Source organism: Lepidochelys kempii, chromosome 9 (assembly GCF_965140265.1).
Source record: "Lepidochelys kempii isolate rLepKem1 chromosome 9, rLepKem1.hap2, whole genome shotgun sequence".
NCBI lineage: Eukaryota > Metazoa > Chordata > Testudines > Cheloniidae > Lepidochelys > Lepidochelys kempii.
Window position 1 is genome coordinate 47,249,568 of NC_133264.1, and position 26,103 is coordinate 47,275,670.

General features: G+C 41.1%; 1 protein-coding gene across 7 annotated transcripts in view; it reads left to right on the plus strand.

The window, feature by feature from the left end:
• Positions 1-26,103, plus strand: part of LIMS2 (LIM zinc finger domain containing 2) — a 56,396-nt gene that overhangs the window by 2,406 nt on the left and 27,887 nt on the right. The window contains exons 2-5 of one of the 7 annotated variants that reach the window (XM_073360160.1): positions 14,364-14,585; positions 22,608-22,767; positions 25,423-25,489; positions 25,814-25,934. The exons of 1 other annotated variant lie outside the window; for it this stretch is intronic. In XM_073360160.1, coding sequence (XP_073216261.1) covers positions 22,612-22,767; positions 25,423-25,489; positions 25,814-25,934 — 344 coding nt within the window. In that variant the 5' untranslated portion in view covers positions 14,364-14,585; positions 22,608-22,611. Of the gene's footprint in view, positions 1-8,205; positions 8,705-14,363; positions 14,586-18,097; positions 18,147-20,882; positions 21,147-22,607; positions 22,768-25,422; positions 25,490-25,813; positions 25,935-26,103 lie in introns of those variants that run through there. 5 more of the 7 variants (XM_073360162.1, XM_073360161.1, XM_073360163.1 and 2 more) reach the window with 5 other exon arrangements.

The following is a 26,103-nucleotide window of genomic DNA, read 5'->3' on the forward strand; positions in this document are numbered from 1 at the left end:
AATGCAGGGTTTAACAAGAACGTCTGGGGGGGGGGGTAGGAAAAAACAAGGGGAAATAGGTTACCTTGCATAATGACTTAGGCTTGAATAGAGACTGGGAGTGGCTAAGTCATTATGCAAGGTAACCTATTTCCCCTTGTTTTTTCCTACCCCCCCCACCCTCAGACGTTCTTGTTAAATCCTGGATTTGTGCTGGAAATGGCCCACCTTGATTATCATACACATTGTAAGGAGAGTGATCACTTTAGATAAGCTATTACCAACAGGAGAGTGGGTTTTTTTGGGGGTGTCGGGGGGAGAAAACCTGGATGCATCCGATGAAGTGAGCTGTAGCTCACGAAAGCTTATGCTCAAATAAATTGGTTAGTCTCTAAGGTGCCACAAGTACTCCTTTTCTTTTTGCGAATACAGACTAACGTGGCTGTTACTCTGATACTCTTCAGTGTTTCTCAAATGCAGCCACCAGCACTGTTCCCTCTAAGCTGTGCACGTGTGTGCACACACACAGATCCTAAATCCTGAGCACATGGCGAAACACCGCGTGCACAAAAATTTGCACAGAAGAAATTTTTTGCACACACGGCCTGTCAAAAATTAGAGGGAACATTGGCCACCAGGGGCTTTTCTTGCAGCCACAGCCTCCTGGGCTGTGATGGGGTGGGTGGCAAAATAGTGGCCCCTTCCCCTCCCCTTCCTCCTGAATGCACTGTCTTGATGTTGATTGCTGGGACTGCCGGCAGGGATTGGGCTCTGCCCCCCTCTGGAGATGCCTGGGCAGCAGGTTCTGGGGCAGCTGGAGGAGCAGGCAGCCAGTAAATTCCCCACCTTCCCGGGGCAGTGGGGCTCAGGCTTTGGACCTCAGCTCTGGGGTGGTGGGGAAGCAGGTTCTGGCCGAGGGACTTCAGGCTCCAACTCTGGACTCTGGCTGTGTGGCGGCAGGCTCCAGGCTCTGGCTATGGGGTTTCAGGTTCCAACCCCCCGCCCCCCCACAGCTGCTTCTCCCAGCTCCCCACCCACCAACCCCCATGTTCCCACTGCCTCCCCTGACACCCTGCCCCCCACATCTAGGGCTTAATTTGTCCCCAGGCTTGGCGGGGCTGAGTAAGTCTGCTGTGAAAAGTGATACTTTGTTAATATCACTTTTCATAACAGATTTCAGAGTAGCAGCCAGGTTAGTCTGTATTCGCCAAAAGAAAAGGAGTACTTGTGGCATGTTAGAGACTAACCAATTTATTTGAGCATAAGCTTTCGTGAGCTACCACTCACTTCATCGGATGCATAAAGTGGAAAGTACAGTGAGGAGATTTTATATATACACACAGACCTTCAACAAAAAAACTTCGAAAACAGACTCCAACGAGAGACTGCTGAATTGGAATTAATTTGCAAATTGGATACAATTAATTTAGGCTTGAATAGAGACTGGGAGTGGTTGAGTCATTGTACTAAGTAAAACTATTTCCCCTTGTTTATTCCTCCGCCCCCACTGTTCCTCAGACATTCTTGTTAACTCCTGGAAATGTGCTGGAAATGGCCCATCTTGATTATCACTTCAAAAGGTTTTCTCTCCCCCCACCCCACTCTCCTGCTGGTAATAGCTCATCTTAAGTGATCACTCTCCTTACAATGTGTATGATAATCAAGGTGGGCCATTTCCAGCACAAATCTTTTTTTTCATGGTTTGTGTGTATATATAAAATCTCCTCACTGTACTTTCCACTTTATGCATCCGATGAAGTGAGCGGTAGCTCACGAAAGCTTATGCTCAAATAAATTGGTTAGTCTCTAAGGTGCCACAAGTACTCCTTTTCTTTTTTCATAACAGACTTACTAACTAGCAATAAATAAATTACTATGATTTGGACATGTGTATATATGTATATTTATTTGTTTTTCCTAAAGCTAATTAAGTATTTTAGGGAAAAGTGTGAGAGCAAAAATTGGTGGCCACGCTCTGAGGCCACCAAAAAATTTGTCTAGAGCAAGGGTTCTCTGGGTGGCCTGGCCCATCCAATCCAGTTTGCCAAATCCAGTGATCATGGTAATACATTAATTAAACACTTTTGTGCTATTGTCTTGTGCATATTCAGAGCCCTGCCTTTTAAGGCATCAACATTGTTTTCAGTGCCATGATGTGACCTATACCATAAGGCTTTGTGGAACATTCCAGAGTACACAAGCTACTGTAATGTGTGTAGTTCCCTAAAATAATGTAGGATTTTTAACTTCTTCCCCTCTCAAAGATCATACAAATGGCTAATTTCTTGGATTTCTTATATAGAGTGGGTTTTGGCAGGAACCTCCAAATAGTGAAGCGCGCAGACATGTGGGTGTCCTATTGTTTAATGTTTTGAAAAAAAATTAACCTGGAAAACTTGTCAGTTGTGAAAATGTATAACTTCATGGCTTCCATTGCTCCCTCTGCCATAGAACAATTTCTCAAAGACAAATATTTATTATGGTCCAGTGTTAACTGGGGTTTTTTCTCAGTAAAAGAATAATGAAGTTGGGACTTGATCCTTCAATGTGCTGAGCACTCCGGCTCCAGTCCAGCAAAGTGAATAAGCTTAATTTTAAACATGTGAGAGGTCAGTAGGTCTGCTCATCTCCTTGCATTATTGAGTCCTGGGTGAACACAGGAAAGATTTCCAACCCCCAGCAAACAACTTCACAGCCCCGGCTCTAGAGTAGTGGTTTTCAAACTTATTTGATCATGCCTCCACTTCTTTGTGTCTGTAGTAGTTCCCCCGCCCCTGGTGCCCAGCCAGCAGCTACTGCTCTCTGGCTGCCCAGCTCTGAAGGCAGAGTACAGAGCGGCAACAGCTGGCCTGGTGCTCACCTCTGAAGGCAATGCTGCCACCAGCCGCAGCGCAGAACTAAGGGTGGCATGGTATCGTATTGTCCCCCTATTTCTCTGCTGCTGGTGGCGGTGCTGCCTTCAGAACTGGGTGGCTGCCTTCAGAGATCCAGCTGCCCAGCTCTGAATGTGTACAGTAAGTTTTTTGGTTTTTTATCCCAAAGTTTCTCATACACCCCCAGAATACATTCCATGCTCTGCCCCCAGTTTGAGAACCTCTGCTCTACACTGCATTACTACTGAAGGCAAGGTGTTGTATGACATTTGCAAAATAGTAGTTAGTCTCTTTGGAATATACAGTACTGGCAAGTTACAATCTTTTTCAGTTCTGGAGCTGTTGGGATTCAAGTACTGTAGAACAGGATGAACTGGTCCAAAATTGAGTTTCTACATAGTACTGATCAGTGTGGACACACCTGGAGCTAAGAAAATACCATAAATGGCTTTTTGGTTTAAAAATTGGATGATTTTGTTCTGTGGCACTGGAAGAAAGAGGAAATTAAACAGACTGAGAAAGAGATAGTGCTGACACAGTGGAAAGAAAGGGAGAAAGAACACAAATAAGAGGGTACAAAAGAACTTGCTGTCTAGGTTCTATAATTATCGGTGCTATATCAATACCTAAGACAGATAGAAAAGAAAGCATTGCAGAGGGAAAAAACCAGTAACTGAATTTTCATGTTAAAAATGGTTCTAGCCCTTCTAGTGGTGAAGATAACTTTCTGAATGTAATTAGCTGCAATAATAAGGTTTATTTAATTACCCCATGCCCTTGAGTAGGGGGGATGTCCAATTAATTAAAATTACAATAAGAACGTATACATGGTACTTTTACTTTTTAAACTGTAATCTCTTTGGGTCAGGGACAGTCTGTTTGTACAGTGCCTAGCACAGTAGAGTCCTGGTTTATAATAGGACCTCCGACATGTTTCAATAATATAAATAAGTGTGGTTTTTAATGTGAAAGTATCAAATGTAAATGACTGCTTTGGTTGTATATTGAACAATGCATTTTTAAGTATTACACTTATTATTTATTACAGTGTGGGAGGGTCTGGGCTGAAACAGAGAATGCAAAAGATTTTTGGGATTTGGGATCATGAGAGGAAAAAAGATAACGGGGTGGGTAAATTGGAATATGTGACTAATAATCTTGACTGCCACTGATAACTAAATGACTCCACTTCTCATTGCCTTGGTTTACTAATCTGTAAAATGAATATAATCCTAATTAGTTGCTATATCATTTTATAGATTACTAAACCACAGCATTGAGAAGTGGAGTCATTTAGTTAACCAGTGGCAGTCAGATTTGTTCACAAATTCCGATCTGTGAACAGTGTGAAGTTTAAAAGGATATGGTCAATTTAAAAATCGCTTCTGGCTGAAAATACAAGCTACTGTTACAAGTAACATCCTAATATACTAGAACAGAGAGAGACCGGAGAAACCTGTTTTCTTTATAGTTTAGTTTGTTTAAAGCAACATGAAATCTCATAATTAAAACTTGTAAAGTTGTTTGAGAATCTCGGGTGAAAAACGCTATGTACGTATAAAGTATAATGAAGTGTGTTTTAAGCAACCTCTGAAAGGGCTAGCAAAAGCAAAGAATACCATTTGCCTGATGAAGGTTGTCTTTAAAGGGACACCATATACAAGAAATCTGGTCAGTTTTCAAAAAAAAAAAAAAAAAAGTTAAATGGTTTCAGGTACTCTTCTTACCCCTGTATTCCCTTATAATTTTTATGGTTTCTCAATCACTTTCCCCTCTTTTATTAATTCTTTTTTCCTCCCTGGATGCTGTATGAAAGAGAAACAATGAAACACTCCAACAAAAGGAGAAACAGTGAAACTGACAATAAGCAAAGTGCTGTCAAATGCACGAAGTAAATAGACTGGAAAATAGGTTTGTCTCTTGTTTTTAGTACTGTGGTTTTACGTTAGGCATTTTTACCTGTATGTTTTCTGTGTTCTCTTTATAGTATAGCTTTTGTTATTGAAACTACATCAATACAGAAAAATATGTACACATATTTCCAACTGCAGACAAGGTCTAAGAAAGAAAAGGAGTACTTGTGGCACCTTAGAGACTAACCAATTTATTTGAGCATGAGCTTTCGTGAGCTACAGCTCACTTCATCGGATGCATCCGATGAAGTGAGCTGTAGCTCACGAAAGCTCATGCTCAAATAAACTGGTTAGTCTCTAAGGTGCCACAAGTCCTCCTTTTCTTTTTGCGAATACAGACTAACACGGCTGTTACTCTGAAAGGTCTAAGAAAAGGTCCTTAGTGCTAAGAAAAGGTCCTTAGTGTGTTATTAGTATAATAAGTATTAGTACATTATCTTTGTCATCATTTTACTTGAGCCCCATTGGGATTTGGATACTCCTCTGTACTTCCTGCAGTCAACAAAAAAAAAAAAAGAAAAAGAGCAGCTGCATTTACAGATATGCTCATTGATTCTCCCTAATCCAGTTAAGATAAGAAGCAGGGAGTATATTACTTTCTATGAAAGTATTTCGGTAGGCCAGCATCTGTCCACACTCTTTTTAATTAACAAGGAAAGGGAGATATTACTGTGCATGTGATTTTCTTCATGGTGATTCTCTTTATGATATAATTGCAAGTAAAATGAGTTGGAGTGTGATCGGGAAGATGGAGTACAAATGTCAGGGCTTGACTATACTTATAGAGCTGCAGCAGCAGTGAAGATGTTACCTATGCAGATGGAAGAGCTGCTCCCATTGGTGTAGGTACTCCACCTACCTGAGAGGTGGAAGCTATGTCGAAGGGAGAAGCTCTCACCTTGACATAGCACTGTCTACACTGGGGTTATATCAATTTAACTACATTGGTCAGGGATATGGATTTTCCACACCCCTGAGCGACACAGTTATACTGGCATAAATTAGTAGTGTATAGCAAGCCTCAGTAATTACAAGAAGAGTTCTGACCACAAACAAGAGCGCTAATGCAGAGCTTGTCTGTCTGAATTACGAACAACCACTCTTAGTCTTTTGGGTTGAAAAATGCATTTTTAAATAAATCTTATTTTTATCTTTCTATCTAAACATGCCCTCTGAGGCTAGCTGAGTAAATTTCAACTCACTGGAAAGTCCTTAGAGATTTATCAGACATCATTGAGCTGCTTCTCTTGGGAGCTACTCATCTATGCCTAAGAGAAGTGTGGCAGCCTTCTTTTTAGTTTAGTCTCAGACAGTGATTTGTTAATAAGGTTTTGACATCAGTCCTGCCACTTGACGGTGACCTGCAGATGTGGGGTGGTGGAGAACTGGGCTGGGGCTCTTTTTAGCCTGTGAGGTATAAAGAGAGCCCAAAAGCTTTTTTAAAAAACATTATTTAAATAACAGTTTAGTTCATTTTGAAAGCTTCTCTCCCCCACCAACATTTGTTTTTTACATTAGATGTTCAGATCCTGTCTAGTGTGAAAGACTGTGATGACTGGTGTGCCAGAGAAATAGTGATAGTGTGAAAGGGATTTTTACTCAGACTGTTCTAAAACATGTTGATTAGTCTTAAATCTAAGTGGGTTTTAACATTTTGAAAAAAGAACACATTTGTTAATTATTTCACATTTTCACCCTCAATTAAAGGTAACAGCTGTAACTACATAGATCCTCCAAGACATTCCTAGGAGATCCCTCAGCAATACCAGGGAAGATTAGAGCTGGCATACCTGCTATTTCTAAAGTTAAAAGCAAGCAGGAAACACCATTTTGAAAATTAAAAAAAATCAGGTCCTCATTATACACCATAAAGAAGTAAAATAATATAAAAAAAACACAAGTGCAATTTAAAAAAAAATTCTTTGCAGGCAGACTGAAACACTTGAGGGAAGGTAAGAGGAACTGAAGGTGAGGATGCTGCTGCTTTCTTCTCTTTGAAACAATGATGTTCTTCATCTCTGCCTGTTTTTTGTTGTTTTTTTTTCAATTACAGTATAAACTATTTCTGTCATAAATTTTAATGTCAGAAGGGACCACTGTTGGTCACTCCCTGTTAAACAGTTATGAAAATCGTTCCCCTCGTTATAAAAAGAAAAGGAGTACTTGTAGCACCTTAGAGACTGACAAATTTATTTGAGCATAAGTTTTCGTGAGCTACAGCTCACTTCATCGGATGCATTCAGTGGAAAATACCGTGGGGAGATTTATATACATAGAGAACATGAAATAATGGGTGTTACCATACACACTGTAGCCAGAGTGATCACTTAAGGTGAGCTATTACCAGCAGGAGAGCGGGGGTGAGGGGACCTTTTGTAGTGATAATCAAGGTGGGCCATTTCTAGCAGTTCTTGTCAACTGCTGGAAATGGCCCACCTTGATTATCACTGCAAAAGGTTCCCCCCCCACCCCAACCCCCACTCTCCTGCTGGTAATAGCTCACCTTAAGTGATCACTCTGGTTACAGTGTGTATGGTAACACCCATTGTTTCATGTTCTCTATGTATATAAATCTCTCCACTGTATTTTCCACTGAATGCATCCGATGAAGTGAGCTGTAGCTCACGAAAGCTTATGCTCAGATAAATTTGTTAGTCTCTAAGGTGTCACAAGTACTCCTTTTCTTTTTGCGAATACAGACTAACACGGCTGCTACTCTGAATCCTCTCATATTTTTTCAAGAGCTTTTCAGACTGTAGATATGATATATGTAATATTTCATTACTGACTTGAAAATCCCCTGTTTTTTCTCTTCATCATTTGTTGTAAAATAAATAAACCATAGATTATAATGGCCCTTGGATTGGTTTTCTTGGACTGTGCTTCTTCTGATGTGATGATATTCTAGCCTGGATGTTCCTGTCATCCTCTACTCTGTTTTTTTGTTCCTTTAAGGAATCGACTTTTGTAGTCTCAGAATTTTTTTTTGCTTGTTTTTTTTTTTTAGAGCCATTTGTGTAATGTGATCCTCTCTTCCTCTAGAGGGTGGGAGGCAGGAGTGGTGTAAAGGGTGGGCGCCTGACTGAAACCCTGCTCAGTTCTCAGCAAAGTGAGTGCTCTGGAGGCTGGAATGTAAAGTATGTTCTTTTTCTCAGCTTCCTGATCTTGCATGGAATGCAATTCTTGCAGACTGCAGTGTATCTGGAGAGCAAGAATCTTCATGCTTTTGCTGTTGGGGGTATGCTTTATCAACATGGAGTGAAGGGTTCTGCTGATTGCGACATCGTACATACATCGTACATATCTCATATTGTATGATGCACCATCTTTCAGGGGACAAAACTTAGTGTAGCCAGGATCTGATATTGGTCTGCAGAAAAGGACTGAGTGCTTTGCTCGGAGATCACTGACCTTTTTTGCATTTCTACTGTTGTTCTGTTCTGGTTTGACTGAGGAGCTTTATTGGTTTAAGTGGATGAGTTACTTGAAGAATGAGATTTTTAAATTCATCTCTTGGAAAATGGAGCATGTGTAGATTCAGTGTGCAAATCTGACACAGAATTAATCTCTGGTGCTGATCCTACCCACTGGCTTCAGTGGGCCATACCGGAAAGAAAAAATCTGGTTTGTTAGAATTGTAACAGAATGGCAGATAATTTGTAAGAAGCAGCACTTGGGCAGGATTCTGTCTGTCCTGATTTAGCACTTCTGAGAACTAAGCAAAACTCCCAGAAGGAAGGTGACTCACTGAAATTTCAGTGCTTCTGTTCTCTCCAGTTGTCTTTCTGCACTCCCCTTCACAGTGGTATTTGGTGCTATGGCTGGCATGAGACTTCGGGGGCTGGCGTCCTCTAAGCTTTATCAACGCCGGCAGGATCGGCTGAGTGGCACAGGGTCACTGCTGAAAGACGAGACACGGGCAACAGCTGGGATACCTGGGTAGGTCTCTGAGACAAAGGGAATGGGATTGATGGAATGTTTCTTAAGGCTCCATACATTTCTTTTGAAGCAGGCGGTGTCTGTCGACAGGCTCAGATTAGTGTATTTTTATTTCCGGATAGTTTATGAAGGAAAAGGTTTCCCTAGCACGGAGGCTTTCAGTTTGTAACAATAACAGGAAAGCAACAATGGCGAACCTTTCTCATTTGAAGCAACATACAGGGATCTTCAGACCCAACAATGCTTCTGGTCTTGCTAATAGTGAGGGTTTTAGGCACTGTGCTAGAACAAGGACCTAGTGTAAAATTTTCTAGTTGTTTTAAATGCTGAAAAGGTTTTAGCATTGTCTGATTTCAGGCACATTTCTCCACGTATATTGTTAAGAACAAGGCAGTTGATTTTACATATTGTAAATAACTTAGAAGTTTTCCAGCTTTCCTGGGTGAGCTCTTTGACTTCTGCTGAATCTAAGCTTTCATTCAAAGAGAGAGTTAATCTTCTAGGTTGCCTGTTTGTAAAGAAAACTGAAGAAGGGTAAACTAAGGCTCTGTGAAAAGAAAAGGAGGACTTGTGGCACTTTTAGAGACTAACAAATTTATTTGAGCATAAACTTTCGTGAGCTACAGCTCACTTCGTCGGATGCAAGGCTCTGTGGACTGTAGCCAGATGGATCCAGTACTTGTGCTTCCACCCAGAGATTTCCTATTCCGCAGAGTAAAAACTGAGGACAGCTGTGTCAGTTTTCACAGATGTTAATGAGAACCCTGTGGTATTAGTCAAACTGACAAGAATTAGGTCAATTTTATTTTGATTCCGCTTGGGAGAGCTCTGAGGAGCAGCAGAGGTGGACACAGGAGCTATTGGGTTGGGGAAGAGGGCAGTGGTATGCAAGAGAGAGAATGCTCTGCTTCAGCAGCCAGAGGTGGTTTGAGTCTTCAAATTTATCAGACACTTACTAAGTGGTGAAGAATAAATTGGAGCCGCAAGTAGAATCCAGTTACAGCACCCTGCTAGCAATATTAGTACCTTCTGTTTCCCAGTTGTTCGTTAGTGGCCTGGCTTCTCATCTTGGAAAGCTGGGTCCTTCATCTTGGTTTAGTCCCGCCCCCTTTTAGCCCTCTGGCTGTTAAGTATCTGGCAAATTTTTCAAGCTTTATATTCAAAGGGGTGGGGGTGAGTAAGTGTGTGTATCTGTGATTAGGATGTGGATGGGGTGAGTGTGCAAGTAAGAGGGAGAGAGAGGCTGATAGGATAAGTTAGAAAAGAGAAGTAGGGTACTGAAAGAGAGAGATGGTGGGGGAACAATGTAGGAGATAGAGATTACAGTGTACAGAAAAGGAGAGGGGAAAGGATGTAAGGGGTTGGTTGGGAAGAAGGTGAAAAGGAAACAGACACTGAAACGATGCAGAAAAAATACGCCATGGTCTATGATAGAAAATAAAAGAGAATGTGAATTGAAGCCAGAAAGGGTAAGAAGATAGTCGTTTTGCTAATTAATATATTTTCATAATGTAACAAGTTACAGATAAATACAGTGTGCACAGTGTTATTCCTGTAAATTGCATGGGTTATGGCTAGAGTGGTTTAGATGAAGGCCTAGGTATTTTTCACTGGGGCTAATAGGCTTGGTCTTTGAACAAGTAGGTGTGCAATAATACATTTTTCAAGCCCTGACTTTTATGGTTTAAAAAAACCCAAAACTTTAAAATAGTATCATTTTTACTCTATATCTTTCCCCATATTAATACAGCTTTCACAAGAGGCAAAAATTGTAACAAGTGTCAGCAGTACAAAGCTAATACAGATATAGGAGAACAATATAGATTTTATTCTTGTATGTCATTAAATCAAAATACAACTGACAATTTTGTTAAGAGGTTGGTATTTGGATATTGCTTATCTGCATGAGAACTTTCTCATTTGAAGTATTGCTGGGTTTTGTCGTCATTGTGCCTGTAAAATGTATATGTGAGGCCACTACTGGAGATAGCGAGATGGTTTGGGCTGCAGTACCATTGGCATGCTGATAACACCTAGACCCAGATGCTTTCGTCACTTGTCTTTCCCATTGTCTGTCAAGAATGGAGCTTGACTAAGGGCTTGTCTACACTTACCAAAGGATCAATGCTGTGGCAATCGATGCATCGGCGGTTGATTTAGCAGGTCTAGTGAAGACCCGCTAAATCGACCGCCAATCGACTCCTGTACTCCACCTGATCGAGAAGAGTAAGGGGAGTTGACGGGAGAGTGTCTCCTGTCGACATTGCGTAGTGTGGAGCCCACAGTAAGTAGATCTAAGCGATGTCAATTTGAGTTATGCTATTCATGTAACTCAAATTGTGTAGCTTAGATCGACTTTTCCCTTTAGTGTAGATAAGGCCTAGGAGCTTGGTCTCTGAAGCTCCGTACAGACATAACTGCAGTGATGTTGGTGGATAGGAAAAAACACCATACATGGCAAGTGTTGGGGCTGATATCTCATTAGGTTGAAGGGGGTGAAGTATGTTTACCATTTGTAAGTAAGGTTTATAATTGAGGAACTTTGATTTCATTGACTTGTTTTGGATGCCCAGATAGCAGCAGTGGCCAAGAGTGCTCCCTCCCTCAAAAGACTTTGTTTGACAATGAGATTGAGCCCCATATACTTTACAATGCAGAATTCACTATAAGTATCTATAATTTTGTCAATGCTAGACTAGATTACTGCAGTGCTTTCTGTATGTGATTATCCTTGTGCACTATTCTACCTGAATAGTCTTCAATGTGAATGTTTGCTGACTGAGTGGTAGCTCACACAGGGGTCATATTATACCTATGACATATAGTCTGTACTAGTTTCCAGTTGCCTTCCAAGTGCAATTCACAATGCTCTTTTTGATCTCTAAAGCTATTTATGGTTTAGGACTTTACTTCCTCTTATCAGTGGGGTACTCAAGAGCAGTGGTTCTCAATCAGGGGTACGCTGAGGTCTTCCAAGGAGTACATAAAATAATCTAGATATTTATCTAGTTTTACAGCAGGCTACATAAAAAGCACTAGCAAAGTCAGTACAAACTAAACTAAAATTTCATACAGTGGTTTGTTTATACTGCTCTATATACTATACACTGAAATGTAAATACAACATTTATATTCCAGTTCATTTATTTTATAATTATATGGTAAAAACAAGAAAGTAAGCAATCTTTCAGTACAAGTGTGCTGTGACAGTTTTGTATTTTTATATCTGATTTTGTAAGATAGTAGTTTTTAAGTTAGGTGAAACTTGGGGTATGGAAGACAAATCAGACTCCTGAAAGTGATACAGTAGTCTGGAAAGCTTGAGAACCACTGTTCTAGATTATAATTAAGGCTACATTTTAGTCACAAGTATTTTTAGTAAAAGTCATGGACAGGTCACGGGCAGCGAAGAAAAATTCACAGCCGGTGACCTGTCCATGACTTTTATTAGAGACTCGTAACTAAAACTTGGGGTGGGGGGGCATGGGTGCACTGGAGGGGCGGTCTGGGGGCACCACGGGTGCTGGGGGGGGCGGCCTGGGGGCACCACGGGTGCTGGAGGGGGGTAGGTGCTGCTGGGGGTTGGGGGGAGGGTTGACGGGGCTGGCAGGCTCCCTACCCAGCTCCAAACAACATGTCCCTGCAGCTCCTAGGGGAGGGGTGGCCAGGGGTGCTCCACGCGCTGCTGCCACCACAAGTGCCGGCTCCGCAGAACTGCAGCCAATGGGAGCTGCGGGGGCGACGCCTGTGGGCACAGACAGCACGCTGAGCCCCCTGGCCCCTCTGCCTAGGAGCTGCAGGGACATGCCGGCCACTTCTGGGGAGCCCCCCAAAGGTAAGTGCCGTCCCGCACCCCAACCCCTTGCCCCAGCCCTGAGCTCCCTCCCACACACCCAAACTGCTGCTGTGGCTACTGCAGAAGTCATGGAGGTCACAGAAAGTCACAGATTCCATGACAGACATGCAGCCTTAATTATAATCTGTGGGGGAAATTGCTTTCTGGGCTGTAAATGGCTTTGTTTTTAAGTCTACAGTTTGCTTGCTGACAATTCTTTTTTGAAGGATACTTTGTGTGGTTTCCTTCCCCAAAATATAAAAAGCCCCAATATTTAGTGCTCCTTCAGGCAAATGATGACAATCCCAAGGCTGTGCTGATATCAGTTGATGGTGAATGACAGGCATATTTGGGCATGACTTTTTAAAATATATGTTATAGAATCTACTAAACTAACATAGCTATGGCCATTTTAGGTCCTTTCAAAAGATTTGAGTGGGGAGAGGGAATGTATGTGTGTTGGAGGAATTAGTATTTACCAAATGGAAACAGGAAAAACAAGAATTTTAAATATAAAGAGGGTATTTTAGTTATACCTTTGTGAAGATGAGAAATATAATCTGTTAAATTAAATTTATTTAAGAAGACTGAAAAGGCACTTCCTTGGTTTAAGGGGAATACTGTAAATTAAAGCCGTTTCAGAAAATTCACCAAGCATATTGCTGTGTTGAGAAAGGGGTGGAAGAGGACCCGGAGTACCTGCTATATGTGCCTAGGATACTCCTGTGTGAAATCCAAGACACATCCATAGCTGCAATGTGTCTTAAACAGCTGTGTGTGGTGGCAGTTCTCCTTTGGGATAACCATGCAGATAGTGTGTTCCCTGTAGCTTGCTGAAATGTGTAAAGGAGGAGTTGAACCTTTATTTTTGCTTTATTGAAGCTTTGGCCCCCTCACATAACTAATAACTGTAGCAGCCAGACAAAGGGATAACCAGAGACCCTGGACTCCCTTGTTAATTTGTCATGTTATGGCTGTGAACTGCACTGAACACCTTGCTTCATTTTTATCCATCTGAGTGTGGATGAGAGGTGATGGAGTGACAGACTGAGCATGGATCACTGGTTAAGGGGAAGGAATAAGAATATGTGTGCAGTTCCATTTGGGTGTTAGGCCAGAAGGGAGGGGAGAGAGCCAGGTATGCTAAAAGAAGCACAGTCAACTTGAAACCTAGTAGTGTTTTAAAAATACAAAAAAAGAGAGTTTAAATTTGTTTGTTCTCTCCAGTTGCTGTGTGAAACTCCTGCTCAAGCAAAAGAGGAAACTAACTATGCTGGGGGAAAATAAAACTACACATACAGGGCTGTCAAATGTGTGTCTAGTATACATGTTGAACAAAGAAATATTTTTCTCTACTCTCAATTCCAGTAATCTTAAATGTTACTGTGTTGTTATAGATCATTTTTGCAACCAGGGTCCTATGGTTGCACCAGATCTTGTACAGAGGAGGTCAAGTGGGGTTTCTATGGAAAGGTTGTAGTTTGCTGGTTATGATTATGCAGTCTGTATGTGTTTATCAGTTTTCTATTTGAAGTTATGAATATTGGCTATGTAGTTGTATCTCAATGTGTTTGATTCTAAGTAGCCTCAATGAAGCATTTGGTCAGCTTCTTGAGAAAGGACTATTTTCAGTAAGTGCCCAATCAAGAAAAACTTAACTGACAATGGACTTTGGGAGATGCCAATCCACATCTGAGCTTTCCTGGGAACGTTCAAACTAACATGTAAACAGTGGCATGGGCCTGCAAAAAGCTGAATCATTCATGAACATGTGACTTGCCCAGGTGGCTACAAACTCCATCTTATTGCTGTGATTTTGCACAGAAGAACAAAGGGATTGCTGCTAACAAGAGAGAGAATATAAAAGGCCCTGGAAGCTAGTCCATTTTGTCTTCAGCTGGCTCAAGAGATGGCCTTTTCATCCCCAAGAGATGCCTGAAAAAAACTGGAACAAAGGACAGTAACTACAGGGATGTGAGTGATTGCTGGACCCAGACTAGGAAGGAGTCCAGGCTGTGAAAGAAGCTTACTGGAACATCTCTGGGGGTGAGACTTCCTCTGTAATCAGTTTCTTACTGTATTAGGCTTAGACTTGTGTGTTTTGTTTTATTTTGCTTGGTAACTTACTTTGTTCTGTCTGTTATTTCTTGGAACCACTTAAATCCTACTTTTTATATTTAATGAAATCACTTTTGCTTATTAATTAACCCAGAGTAAGTAATTAATACCTGGGGGAGCAAACAGCTGTGCATAACTCTCTATAAGTGTTATAAAGGGTGGATAGTTTGCTAAGCTTTATACAGAGTAAAATGGTAAGCTTTATACAGAGTAAAATGGATTCATTTGGGGTTTGGATCCCATTTGGGGTTTGGATCCCATTGGTAGCTGGGGGTCTGGGTGCTGGAGACAGGAGCACTTCTTAAGCTGTTTTCAGTTAAGTCTGCAGCTTTGCGGCGCATGGTTCAGACCCTGGGTCTGTGTTGCAGCAGACTGGCATGTCTGGCTCAACAAGGCAGGGTTCTGGAGGCCCAAACTGGCAGAGAAAACGGGCTCCAAGGTAGGCTCAGCACATCAGGTGACAGTCCCAAGAGGGTCTCTGTGATTGAACCTGTCACAGTTACTTGTTACAAAAATTGCACAAGCTGGTAGTGTACCTTTCAAAGAAAGAGTACCTTTTGTTGGTTACCACGTTGGCTTCATTTCAGATAAAAATCACTTTGGACAATAAGGATTTGGGGAAAAATGTTAAGGGGAGTTGGGAGATTTTTAGTAGTGAGATATTTCCTCTTATTTTCTTTGTGTTGTTCTGTTAATGTGAGTCATAGTCTAGGAGTATCCCAGTACAAATTTCTGTGTCCTTGTCTACACTAAGGAATTCCATAAAAAAATCTTCCCTATCAGTTCTACCACTGATTCAGATGAGCCAGTGGGAATTTTAGTGAAGAAAAGATGGCTTCCTATTTTTCTGCCTTTTTATTGCCTTACAACTTGAACTGACATGGTGGTGTAACTATGGAACCTTCCAGAGCCTTGTCTACCCAACGGCTCCCACTGGTGGAGCAGAACCTATGGGGAATTTTTTTTGTAAAATTCTGTAATGTATGGGTGGTGCCTCTCTCTCCAGATTCTTGTAGCATCCATCACTCTGGTATCTTAGCATTTCTTTCTCACACTCTTTTTTCAACACTTGTTGAATATTCAGCCCATCAGCAAGTTAAAACTCTTCAGACAAGTGCAGAGAGGGTGAAGATTAACCTTCTTTACCACTGAAGCAAATGCCTCCACCTAGTGGTGGGAAATGACTGATGTGAAGCAAAATGTTTTGGCCCATGACAATACATCAGGACTGTTGTTGCCCCCCCCAAACCTCTAGTCATTATTTCAAAACTCAGTTTCTGCCATGTGCTGTTTTGTGACAGAAATCCCTCTTGGATTTGCAGCTGAGCCATGTCTCTTATGTACCCTAGTACCATGAGAGTGATGCTATAATAACACTCATTCCATTGCAGGAGTTTTCAAAAGTAGGGGAATAAAACTGGTAGTCTTATCAGAAATGTTGCAACAGATCTTTCACTAGCCTTATCCTCCTTGTTTTTGCATCCATATTCTGCATACTGTCTCCCACTAATCCATTCATTTGAGGTTGTCCTTTGTACTTTCTTTGCAGTGCCAGCTATTTACCTTGCTCCCTTTCTCGATTCAGGGTCACCAACTCTGCATCATTGCTGAGCTTTTTGGTGGAGATGTTTGAAAAGAGGAAGGAGCAGCAGAAAAGTCTCGCAACTGTTGTTTTTTTTTTTTTTAACCGTCTTCTCATAGTGTGAAGTCCCAGACACGTCTTCTGGAGGGAGAGAAGCCCAATTTGCTGACTCTCTAAAATATTGCTAAATCTGATAGTGATTTAGCTTGTATGTCACCTGGAGCTCCTGCCTGTAATTTTCACTTCACATAAAATATGTTCAGAAGGTTTTACTAGAGTTTAGAGCAGTGCTAGTGTCCAGTAGGACATGCTTCTAAGAAAGTTTGAGTATTAGTGTATTTATCTGAGAAAACTACGCAAACTGGTGAAAGACTGGATAATTCACTGCTGAGGTGCTGCTCTGCTCTCTCATTGTCGTGCCACGTTCGGTCACGGTGCTGGAAGTTCAGGATGTTTTGCCATTTATTTTGTTTTAATAGTCTTTCCTGTCTTTGTGTTACAAGCTTATTATTTAAACAGTGGGGACATCTGTGTTTGATATCTGAGTACAACAGAGTAAATTACTGAATTGCTTGGAATAATTGTAGCTTTTCTTATTTGAGGGTATACTCAGTGAAAAAGAGTTGTACTTTAGCATCTTGTGGCTGTTATGAGATTGCTTTAAAGTTAAAAGTGAGACTAAATCCTTTTTTTTCTTTTTCTTTTGAGATCAAAGGAATAAATGTGTTAAGTAAAACTGAAAGAAGTGTCAGGAGTGAAGAACTAAAGAGAGTATAGAACTCAACCCATGGTTATGCAAGATCCATTGTTATTAAGCCCTCTCTATCTTACAGATACAAATCAGGGAACCCATTTATGATACAATTGTCCTCTGACCTGGTTGCAGCACAGCTGTGATGTATAATGTACACAGGAGCCTGTGTTCCCTACAGATTTCAGCTGTGTTGTAACTGAGGCAGGGAACAATCATGTTATCCATAGGCACCCCTCATTGTAAATGTAGTGTAGGTGGGGCCTCAATGGCTAAGAAAGTTCACCAAGCATCTGCAAATTCATTGTCTCCCAGAGGGGTGGAGTGGGGCAGGGAAGAGAAGAGGAGTAGGCTTTAGACTGTATGTGCTTGACCAGCTGAGCTCTTCTCTGTATTAGGAAAATTATTCTTGGACTGCAGGATGGCTCTAGGAACTGATCTCTGGATTTCCATCTGCCATGTTACTCATTCATTTATTCCCTGGCATGACTGCCCAAAATGGAACAGAGGTCCGTAATATGTGGAATCGGCTGAAAGTTTTTCTGTAACATGTGGAACTTAAACATAGTTTAGCATTCTTTAAAACCGATAAATTTTCAGATGATCTCTGTAGGGAATAAGAAAAGGAGTACTTGTGGCACCTTAGAGACTAACAAATTTATTTGAGCATAAGCTTTCGTGAGCTATAGCTCACTTCATCGGATGCATTCAGTGGAAAATACAGAATACATCCTGTTCTCTGTGTATATAAATCTCCCCACTGTATTTTCCACTGAATGCATCCGATGAAGTGAGCTGTAGCTCACGAAAGCTTATGCTCAAATAAATTTGTTAGTCTCTAAGGTGCCACAAGTACTCCTTTTCTTTTTGCGGATACAGACTAACACGGCTGCTACTCTGAAATCTGTAGGGAATATTTGTTTGACCTTATGTAAAACTATGTATAGTTCTTTGTACTTTTTGTAGTAGTTTTATTTTCCTGGTTACATACTTTTGTTTTTGTCTCTCATTGGCACAGTGATTGTCTTTTTTCTCTCTCTCTGCAGGGATTATAAGGATTTTTACATCTTCACCCCTTACATTTTCTCTACTTTGTCTCCCTCCCAGTTCTGAGACCTGTATCATATCTAGGCTTGGAAGGATTTGATTTTTATTGGTAAATATCAGTAAATGTAAATTTCACTGTACACACAAATGGACAAAAAAGTCCATCAATAATAATAGAAATTTATCAATAGATAAAGTAAAAATGCTACATGAGAATTTAGTAGAATTTGATTCACGGATATTTACTGTGTATAGTTTTCCATGTGATGTTAATAATTTGTGTTTTAATAGTTACAAAGCTTTAACTTTTTGAATCTGAGCATCTACTGTAATTTAAATAACTATTGACCCCTCCCCACAATTTCCCATAACTGTGAAAATTTAAATTGATAAAAATTGAAAAAAGGACTTAAACCCCATAATTTTGCACAGTGGTGAACATTTAAATCAATAAAAATATTTAAAAATAAACATTGACATTATCTTTTGAAATTATAATATCAAACTCTGTCAAACCTAATCGTAGCCAATGTCCTAGCCAGCTAGGACTGGAAGAGAGACTTCCATTAGTATTGGTTCTAGATGGCTGGAGGAGTTGCATTGGAAAGATTGCAAGATATTTCTTCTCTTTTCTTCCCTCTGGGGTTTGTGCGCGTGCGTAGAATACACTGGTTTTATGGTACTCCCACCCGATGAGTAAGAGTTTGGGACTAACAACTAAGCATAGACTCCCTGCATGGGAGCACTACCAATAGGCCACTGGGCTGGACATACGGTATATTTGTGTGGTATATATTTTGGTGTGTATGTAGTATGTAATTTTGTATACAGACATTTACTTACTTTTTCCCCCCTAGATTACTAGGTTCTATTGTGCTTAATCTTTAAGGAACAGATCAATTGTATATTTGCACCTCTTGGGCCAGTATGATGACATCTGCACAGTCCTCGTGCTTATAATTTTCAAGGAAATCTTGTTTGCAGTTGCCAGTTTCTTTAAACTTAAGTACTTTTATCAGTTAACTTTTTTTTCTCTTCCAAATCCCAGAAGTGTTTAACAGCTAAACTAGGTAATATAGTCTAATCACCCTCTTTGCTGCTCCTCACAATCTAATGCAATAACAGAGATGTTGGGACATTGGAATGGTCTTATAGGGTTCGGGGTTTGATGGTATCTACAGTTTCTCTTTTGCAGTAAGCGTCATGGGTGTTGTTGTGTATAAAAATAAATCCCATAACTTGTGACATTTTCTCATTTTTGTGAGTGGGTGAGCTGAATGAATTTCTTTGACAGCTGTAAGTTAAATCCTGAGCTGCATTTCAAGCTTGCATTTCAGGCTGTATAAAGAGGTTGGGGACAATAATGTGGCCACACAAAAGAACAGATCATTTGACTCTCAGTGGGAGCTCTAATTTCCTACAGCAGTGTTTCCCAAACTTGGGACACTGCTTGTTCAGGGAAAGCCCCTGGCGCGCCGGGCTGGTTTGTTTATCCGCTGCATCTGCAGGTTCAGCTGATTGCGGCTCCCACTGGCCGCGGTTCGCCGCTCCAGGCCAATGGGAGCTGCGAGAAGCCGCAGCCGGTAAGTCCCTTGGCCCGCACCACTTCCCGCAGCCCCCATTGGCCGGGCACAGAGAACTGTGGCCAGTGGGAGCCACAGTCGGCCGAACCTGCGGACGCGGCAGGTAAACAAACCGGCCCGGCCCGCCATGGGCTTTTCCTGAACAAGCAGCGTCCCAAGTTTGGGAAACACTGTCCTACAGGGTTATAAGGCTTTTTTACTGAAGGCAGTTCGTAATTCTACAGTCCTCAAACCTACTTGCCTGAATAAGGGCCTTTACAATCCTGCTTTCATGAATGACGGGGTTCAAAGATTAAACCCTAAATTTCCATGATCTTTTTTTTTTTTTTTTTGCTGACGCTCCCATGTGACTTTTTTTTCCTAAAACCTCTCGTGACAAATAGTTCTTAGTAGGAATTATCCCTCTAGACCTGACCAAATCATCTGCATTTTACTCATCGCAGGAATACAACTGTGCATATTGCAAGCTGAGGGCTCAGAACACAGTTGTCTAATGCCAGCCAGTTCCATTCTTGCAGTATTGGGGCAATAGGACCCAGTATAATGTCAGTGGAAGGTGGTGGGGAGCCATGCTCTCTCTGAGAGAGCAACTAGAATACATTCAAAACGGAAATGTAAGTAGCAGATTTTTTTAATAACTTAAAGTTAGTAACCAAGAAAAAACAGAAACATGCTTCATTGTGCTTAGTGTTGGGCACATAGGGAGTATCATATCATACGTGGAACTCTGACAGTCATAAATAGGGTGACCAGATGTTCCAATTTTATAGGGACAGTCCCGATATTTGGAGCTTTGTCTTATATAGCCATCTATTACTCCCCACACTCTGTCCTGATTTTTCATACTTGCTATCTGGTCACTGTAGTCATAAAGCTTAGAGTGTTAGCCGTGTTGGTCCCAGGATATTAGAGAGACAAGGTGGGTGAGGTAAAGTAATATCTTTTATTGGGCCAACTTCTGTTGGTAAAAGAGAGAACTTTTGAGCTACACAGACCTCTTCTTGAGATTTGATATTATCTCAGCCACCTTATCTCTCTAGTCATAGAAGCTGTCATTTCCCCCAACCCCTCTAGTCTCTCTCCATAATACAGAAGATGAATGAGAGGAGCGGTAATTACAGCTTCACACTTAGAATACTCTCTGCCTTTTTTATTGTTTATCTTCCTCCTTGCTGTTCCCTCCCACCCCCCCTCCCCATGTAGTCTAGAAAGATTAAGCTTTTCAACCCAGGGACCAAGTGGTTTTTTTTTATTTTTTCCAGGTTGATTTGAGTGATCGATGGTGGAATTATTGTATAAAATCCTGCCATTATGAACCTTCCTGGCCTGTGATTTAGCTGAAGCAAAGCTGTGATTGGAAACAGAATTGATCAGATCCCAAGGATGGCCTCTGGGTTTTGCTACAAACACTGACATTGACTGTTCCTGTGCTGCCCCAGCAGAGCTCAGGCAAATGTCTGGCGTTTCTGTAAACCATGAGTTGTGGGCCACAAGGTTACAGGATTTCCTGTCTATTCATAATTTTGGTGAGATTCTAAGTGTAAAGGCCAATTTGTACTGCAGGGAGGAAAGAAAATCCATTTTAATGTCTGTAAATTAGTACTATTGATTCTAATCTAATCATTGGGCCTGGTTCTCCTTTGGCTTATACCTGTGCAAAATGGATGTAAAGTGTTTCCACCAATGAGAGTGGGGAATTCTAGTTTGATACATTTTACAACCATTTTATATTCACTTTGCAGGACTGTAAATGACTATACAAGACGTAAGGCATTGGAGAATCAGGCTTCTGTCTTCCATGTCTGGTTTTTCTGCTGGCACCTCTGACTGGTCAGAGGAAAGAGAAGCTGCCACTACTCGAGTACATGTATTGATTTCTTGTTTTCAATAAATATTTGCAGAAAACAAGATGACCCAGAATAATGTTAACAAAAGAAATCTAGCTGTCTACTGCAGCACAGAGATTGACCCCTTGCTTTAGGGAAAGATAGAACAGCCACCACTGTGGTCTTTACTTCATGCTATGCATAAAATAAAAGATGAACTAGCATTACAAACAAAGTGAAAGAAAAGGAAGAAGAAATGTATGCAGGCCATATGCAAGTGTTGATTAAACCTTTTATACCACCCCCTCAAGTATTCTGTATATACCACATATGCTACAGGAAGGCTATTTTATAAATATTTGAGTGTCTTAAAAATATTAATTGGGTTTGGTTTTCATATGCATCAACCTGTAATGCTACCATCACTCCAATCATGCAGAGCTCAGAGGGAACAACAAAAACATCTAAAAAAAATATAAAATAGCTTTACTATACCTAAAAATGTTACCATTCTAAATTCAGATACTCTGTGGATACTTGAGATTTTAAAAGAAAACTGATCCCATTTGGAAACTGGGAATCTTCCCCATTTTTTGAAGTTGCCATTCCTAACCCTGCAGGGACATGAGAGATAGGACTTTAAAGCTATGACATTTTAATACATAGAACACCTGGCCTCATGCTTTCCCATCCTAGGCCTCAGGCAAGTGTGGTGTTTGTTGAAAGGGGGTGGGGCAGTTATGCATACGAGGAGAAAAGGAGAAAACATTTCTCTGCAGGGGTTTTAATTTATTTTGTGTTTTAATGGAGGATGTCTGGAATAAGTAGGTAAGAGGGGGATTTGTGAACAAAGGGCAGGCAAGGTGGTCAAAAGTGTAAAATAAATGAATCCATCATATAGTTCTGCAAATTACTGTGTGGCTGTCACCTCCGCCTGTGTCGGATGTAAACAAATATTGGATGTTGATTCTGAATAACTTGTTGATTCCATTCCCCTGCATGCTGCATTATTTTCATCATACTTATTCGTGCAAAAAGGGATGAAAAACAAGAAGAAACTCCCTGATGGTGACACTAATGTTACTTGTGTGATTTATGCATATTCATTTGATAGCTGTGACATTGCCCATGTTCTGACACTGACCTTTATTTCCTTCTCAGTAATATGTCTGATGCCCTCGCAAATGCAGTGTGTGAGCGCTGCCAGGCTCGCTTTGATCCCTCGGAGAGGATTGTGAATAGCAATGGGGAGCTCTATCATGAGAACTGCTTTGTCTGTGCTCAGTGTTTCAGACAGTTCCCAGATGGACTCTTCTATGAGGTGAGATTACTGCCTATGTGAAGCTATAGAAAGTTTCTTGACTTCCCCTTTTAAAAACCTGGTCCTGGGAGATGCTGAGTATCTGTGGCTCTCACTGAACTCTGTGAAAACTGAGAGCACTCAACATCTGACAGGATAAAGCTTCGTGTCATTCTTTGCCTGCTATCAGTGTTTCTGTCTGCCTTTTCCTTCCCAGTGTAACTAGCCCTCTCAGAGGGCTGAGTCAGACATTACTGCTAAATCTGAAGCAGCAGGGGCCTCTGTCACCGGAGTGAGGGGACTGAGGGGCTACCTTGTCAGGTCAAGGTGAAATGCTCATGGTCCAGTGCCACATGACATGAGAGTGTGAGATGCTGTGTGCGGACTGGGAGATCAGTGGAGATAACTGTAATTCCCTGCAGATACGAGATCATAGAACTGGAAGGGACCTTGAGAGGTCATCTAGTCCAGTCCCCTGCACTCAAGGCAGGACTAAGTATTATCTAGACCATCCCTGACAGGTGTTTGTCCAAACAGCTCTTAAAAATCCCCAATGATGGAGATTCCACAACCTCCCTAGGCAATTTATTCCAGTGCTTAACCACTCTGACAGGAAGTTTTTCCTAATGTCCAACCTAAACTGCCCTTGCTGCAATTGAAGCCCATTGCTTCTTGTCCTATCCTCAGAGGTTAAGAAGAACAGTTTTTCTCCCTCCTCCTTGCAACAAACTTTTATGTACTTGAAAACTGTTATGTCCCCCCTGAGTCTTCTCTTCTCCAGACTAAACAAACCCAATTTGTTCAATCTTCTCTTTTTCAACGTTCCCCTTCAATCTTCTTCTATTTCGTGACCTTGGCTGATGTGAGCATACAGGAACTTTTTCTTTAAAACTATAGCAGGAAGCCAGGCAGGAGGGTCTGGGATAGGAAGAAGCATTGTAGCTGTAGGATATTACCATTTTCCTTATTTTAATATAGCTGCTTGTTCAGGTTGAGAGAAAAGTGACGCTGTGATCTTTACCATTGCCATGTGACGGCTAAGATACATTTCAGGTTTGCACATCCTCATGTTGTCAGGAAATCACTGTCAATTATTCCTTCAGTTCTGCACAAACACTTATTACTCATTCCTCTTCCACCTTCTTCCCCTGGCTCTTTCCTCCAAGTTGGTGGGGCAGATGATGCGGGAGATTGTCCGCAGAATCTTATCTTTCCAGTGAGGGGCTCAGTCAGATTGCTTCACCGTCTCCATATTAGCTCAGATTGGCCCTGTGCTGTCAGCAGCCCCCTCAGCCTTTTCCCTCCCCGTAGGCTTCTGTGTCTCTTAACCTTGAAATGATCATACTCAAAACTAGCCTTAAATTTAAATGTACTGCTGTCTTCTTCCTTGGGATATCTGCCTGGCCAGTTGACCAGTAATGGGGAGACTTTGTGGGGATGCGAATTTCAGTTCTCTAATCTTGTTGTTTTTCATTTCTTTTGATCCTAAGCTTTATCATCGACTTGACTGACAAATCCAGAGTTGTGTTAGAAAGTCATTTTCCCCTCATCCCGGTTAAACATAAATTAAGCAAAATTAGGATGCAGTGGAACAGAAAAATACATATTTCGAAAATAAAACTAAATTAAAAACCATACATGCAGAAGTTGGGAAATTCATAACACAAGATTCCTATATCCATGTTAACTTGACCACATTGCATGCACATCCTGTTTATTTAAAAAGCACGTTTTTTAAAGTCTAAATTTTTGGCCACATTTGACTGAAAGCATCCTTTTAGGGCCCAGTTTTCAGATGGATCTCAGTTTCACACATATTAAAATTGTCCCTGTGTTTTGTTCATATAAAGTTGTAGGCATAAATACTAGCATAGAGCTGGATAAGTACCTAACTTGCAAGCACAAATTAGGACAGGTACTTAAATACCTAAATGGTAGAATAAAAGCTGGGGCTTAATGTTTCTGTCAGAATCTTCACTTCTGAATTCCTGATTTTTGTGTGTTCAGTTTCTCACCCCTAATACTGCACTAACTTAATTTTCTGTATTTAATTTCACGGTTTCTTTCTTTCTTTCTTTAAAGAAAAGTGGGGGGTGGGAGAAGGGGAGAAAAGAAAAAAAAAGTGCTCAGCATTGCATATGGGAAAAGGGCATGAGTGGGTCCTTGGGTCTTCGGAAAATTTGGCACAAAGCTTCTCAAGTTGGATAACCAAAATTAGTGAACTTGTCTGTAAAATTTTATACAGCACATGTACAAATGTAATTTGTAAACTATCTAATTTTTAAAATGCTAAGCTCTTTTTCATTTTCTGTGTGGAAAACAATCATGTAAAATTTGAGCTCTTTTGAGGTATGAAAACCCAGAAGAAAATGACAAGAAAAGCTAATTACAGGAACAGTGGAGTTTTGTGTGGGTTTTGGTTTTCCCCTGCATCTTTGCCCACATTAATTTGGCTACATTGTCCAAGAAAATTCTCCATAGGGTTGAGAAAAAGTATGGAAAGTGAAAGATTTTTTTTCAAGGCAATGACAAGCAACTGAAGAATGGGTTGGAAATGGAAACACTTGCTCAACCTTTACAAGTTTGCCACTGCAAACTCTAATAATAGAGTCTGTATTTTTACAGTGAACAGTTTGTGATTCACTAAGGATTTTCTCTCCTTTGTTTCGTTAACAGTTTGAGGGTCGAAAGTATTGTGAGCATGATTTCCAGATGCTGTTTGCACCCTGCTGTGGGCAATGTGGTAAGATCTCCATGTGCAAAACTATTTAGTCTCTTCTCTTCCCTGAGTAGAAGTCATGGGGCAAAGGATCACTGGGGATGAAAATTTTAACCCTGGGGTCATCCTAAGCATCAGGCTCTCTGGACAGGAATAGAGAATTACTCTGGCAGTGGTTAGGAATGAAGGTGTGCTTCTGGTACTCTTCTGGGAGGAAGTGGTATTTTCAGCAAGTCAGAATATACTGAGCCTTGTGGCATTGAAAAGGAATGGTGGTGGATGTGCGGGAGAGATTTTTGCTGAAATTTGGTTCTGTTTGCATCTAAGAGTTGTGTTTTTCTTTCCAAGGTGAGTTCATTATTGGACGTGTGATCAAGGCAATGAATAATAATTGGCACCCAGAATGCTTCCGTTGTGAGCTCTGTGATGTGGCACTTGCCGACCTAGGCTTCGTAAAAAATGCTGGCAGGTAAGAGAGAGCAGAGCCACAGGGGCTTTGCCCGGTATATTGTGGATGTGGGAGCAGAAGGTTCAGCACAGTAAAACAAAACGAAGTGGCCGGAGTAGGACTGAGTGGTTGGAAAGTGAGAGATGAGTAGAGAAAGGGCAATAGACAGGACACTGACTATCCAACAAAA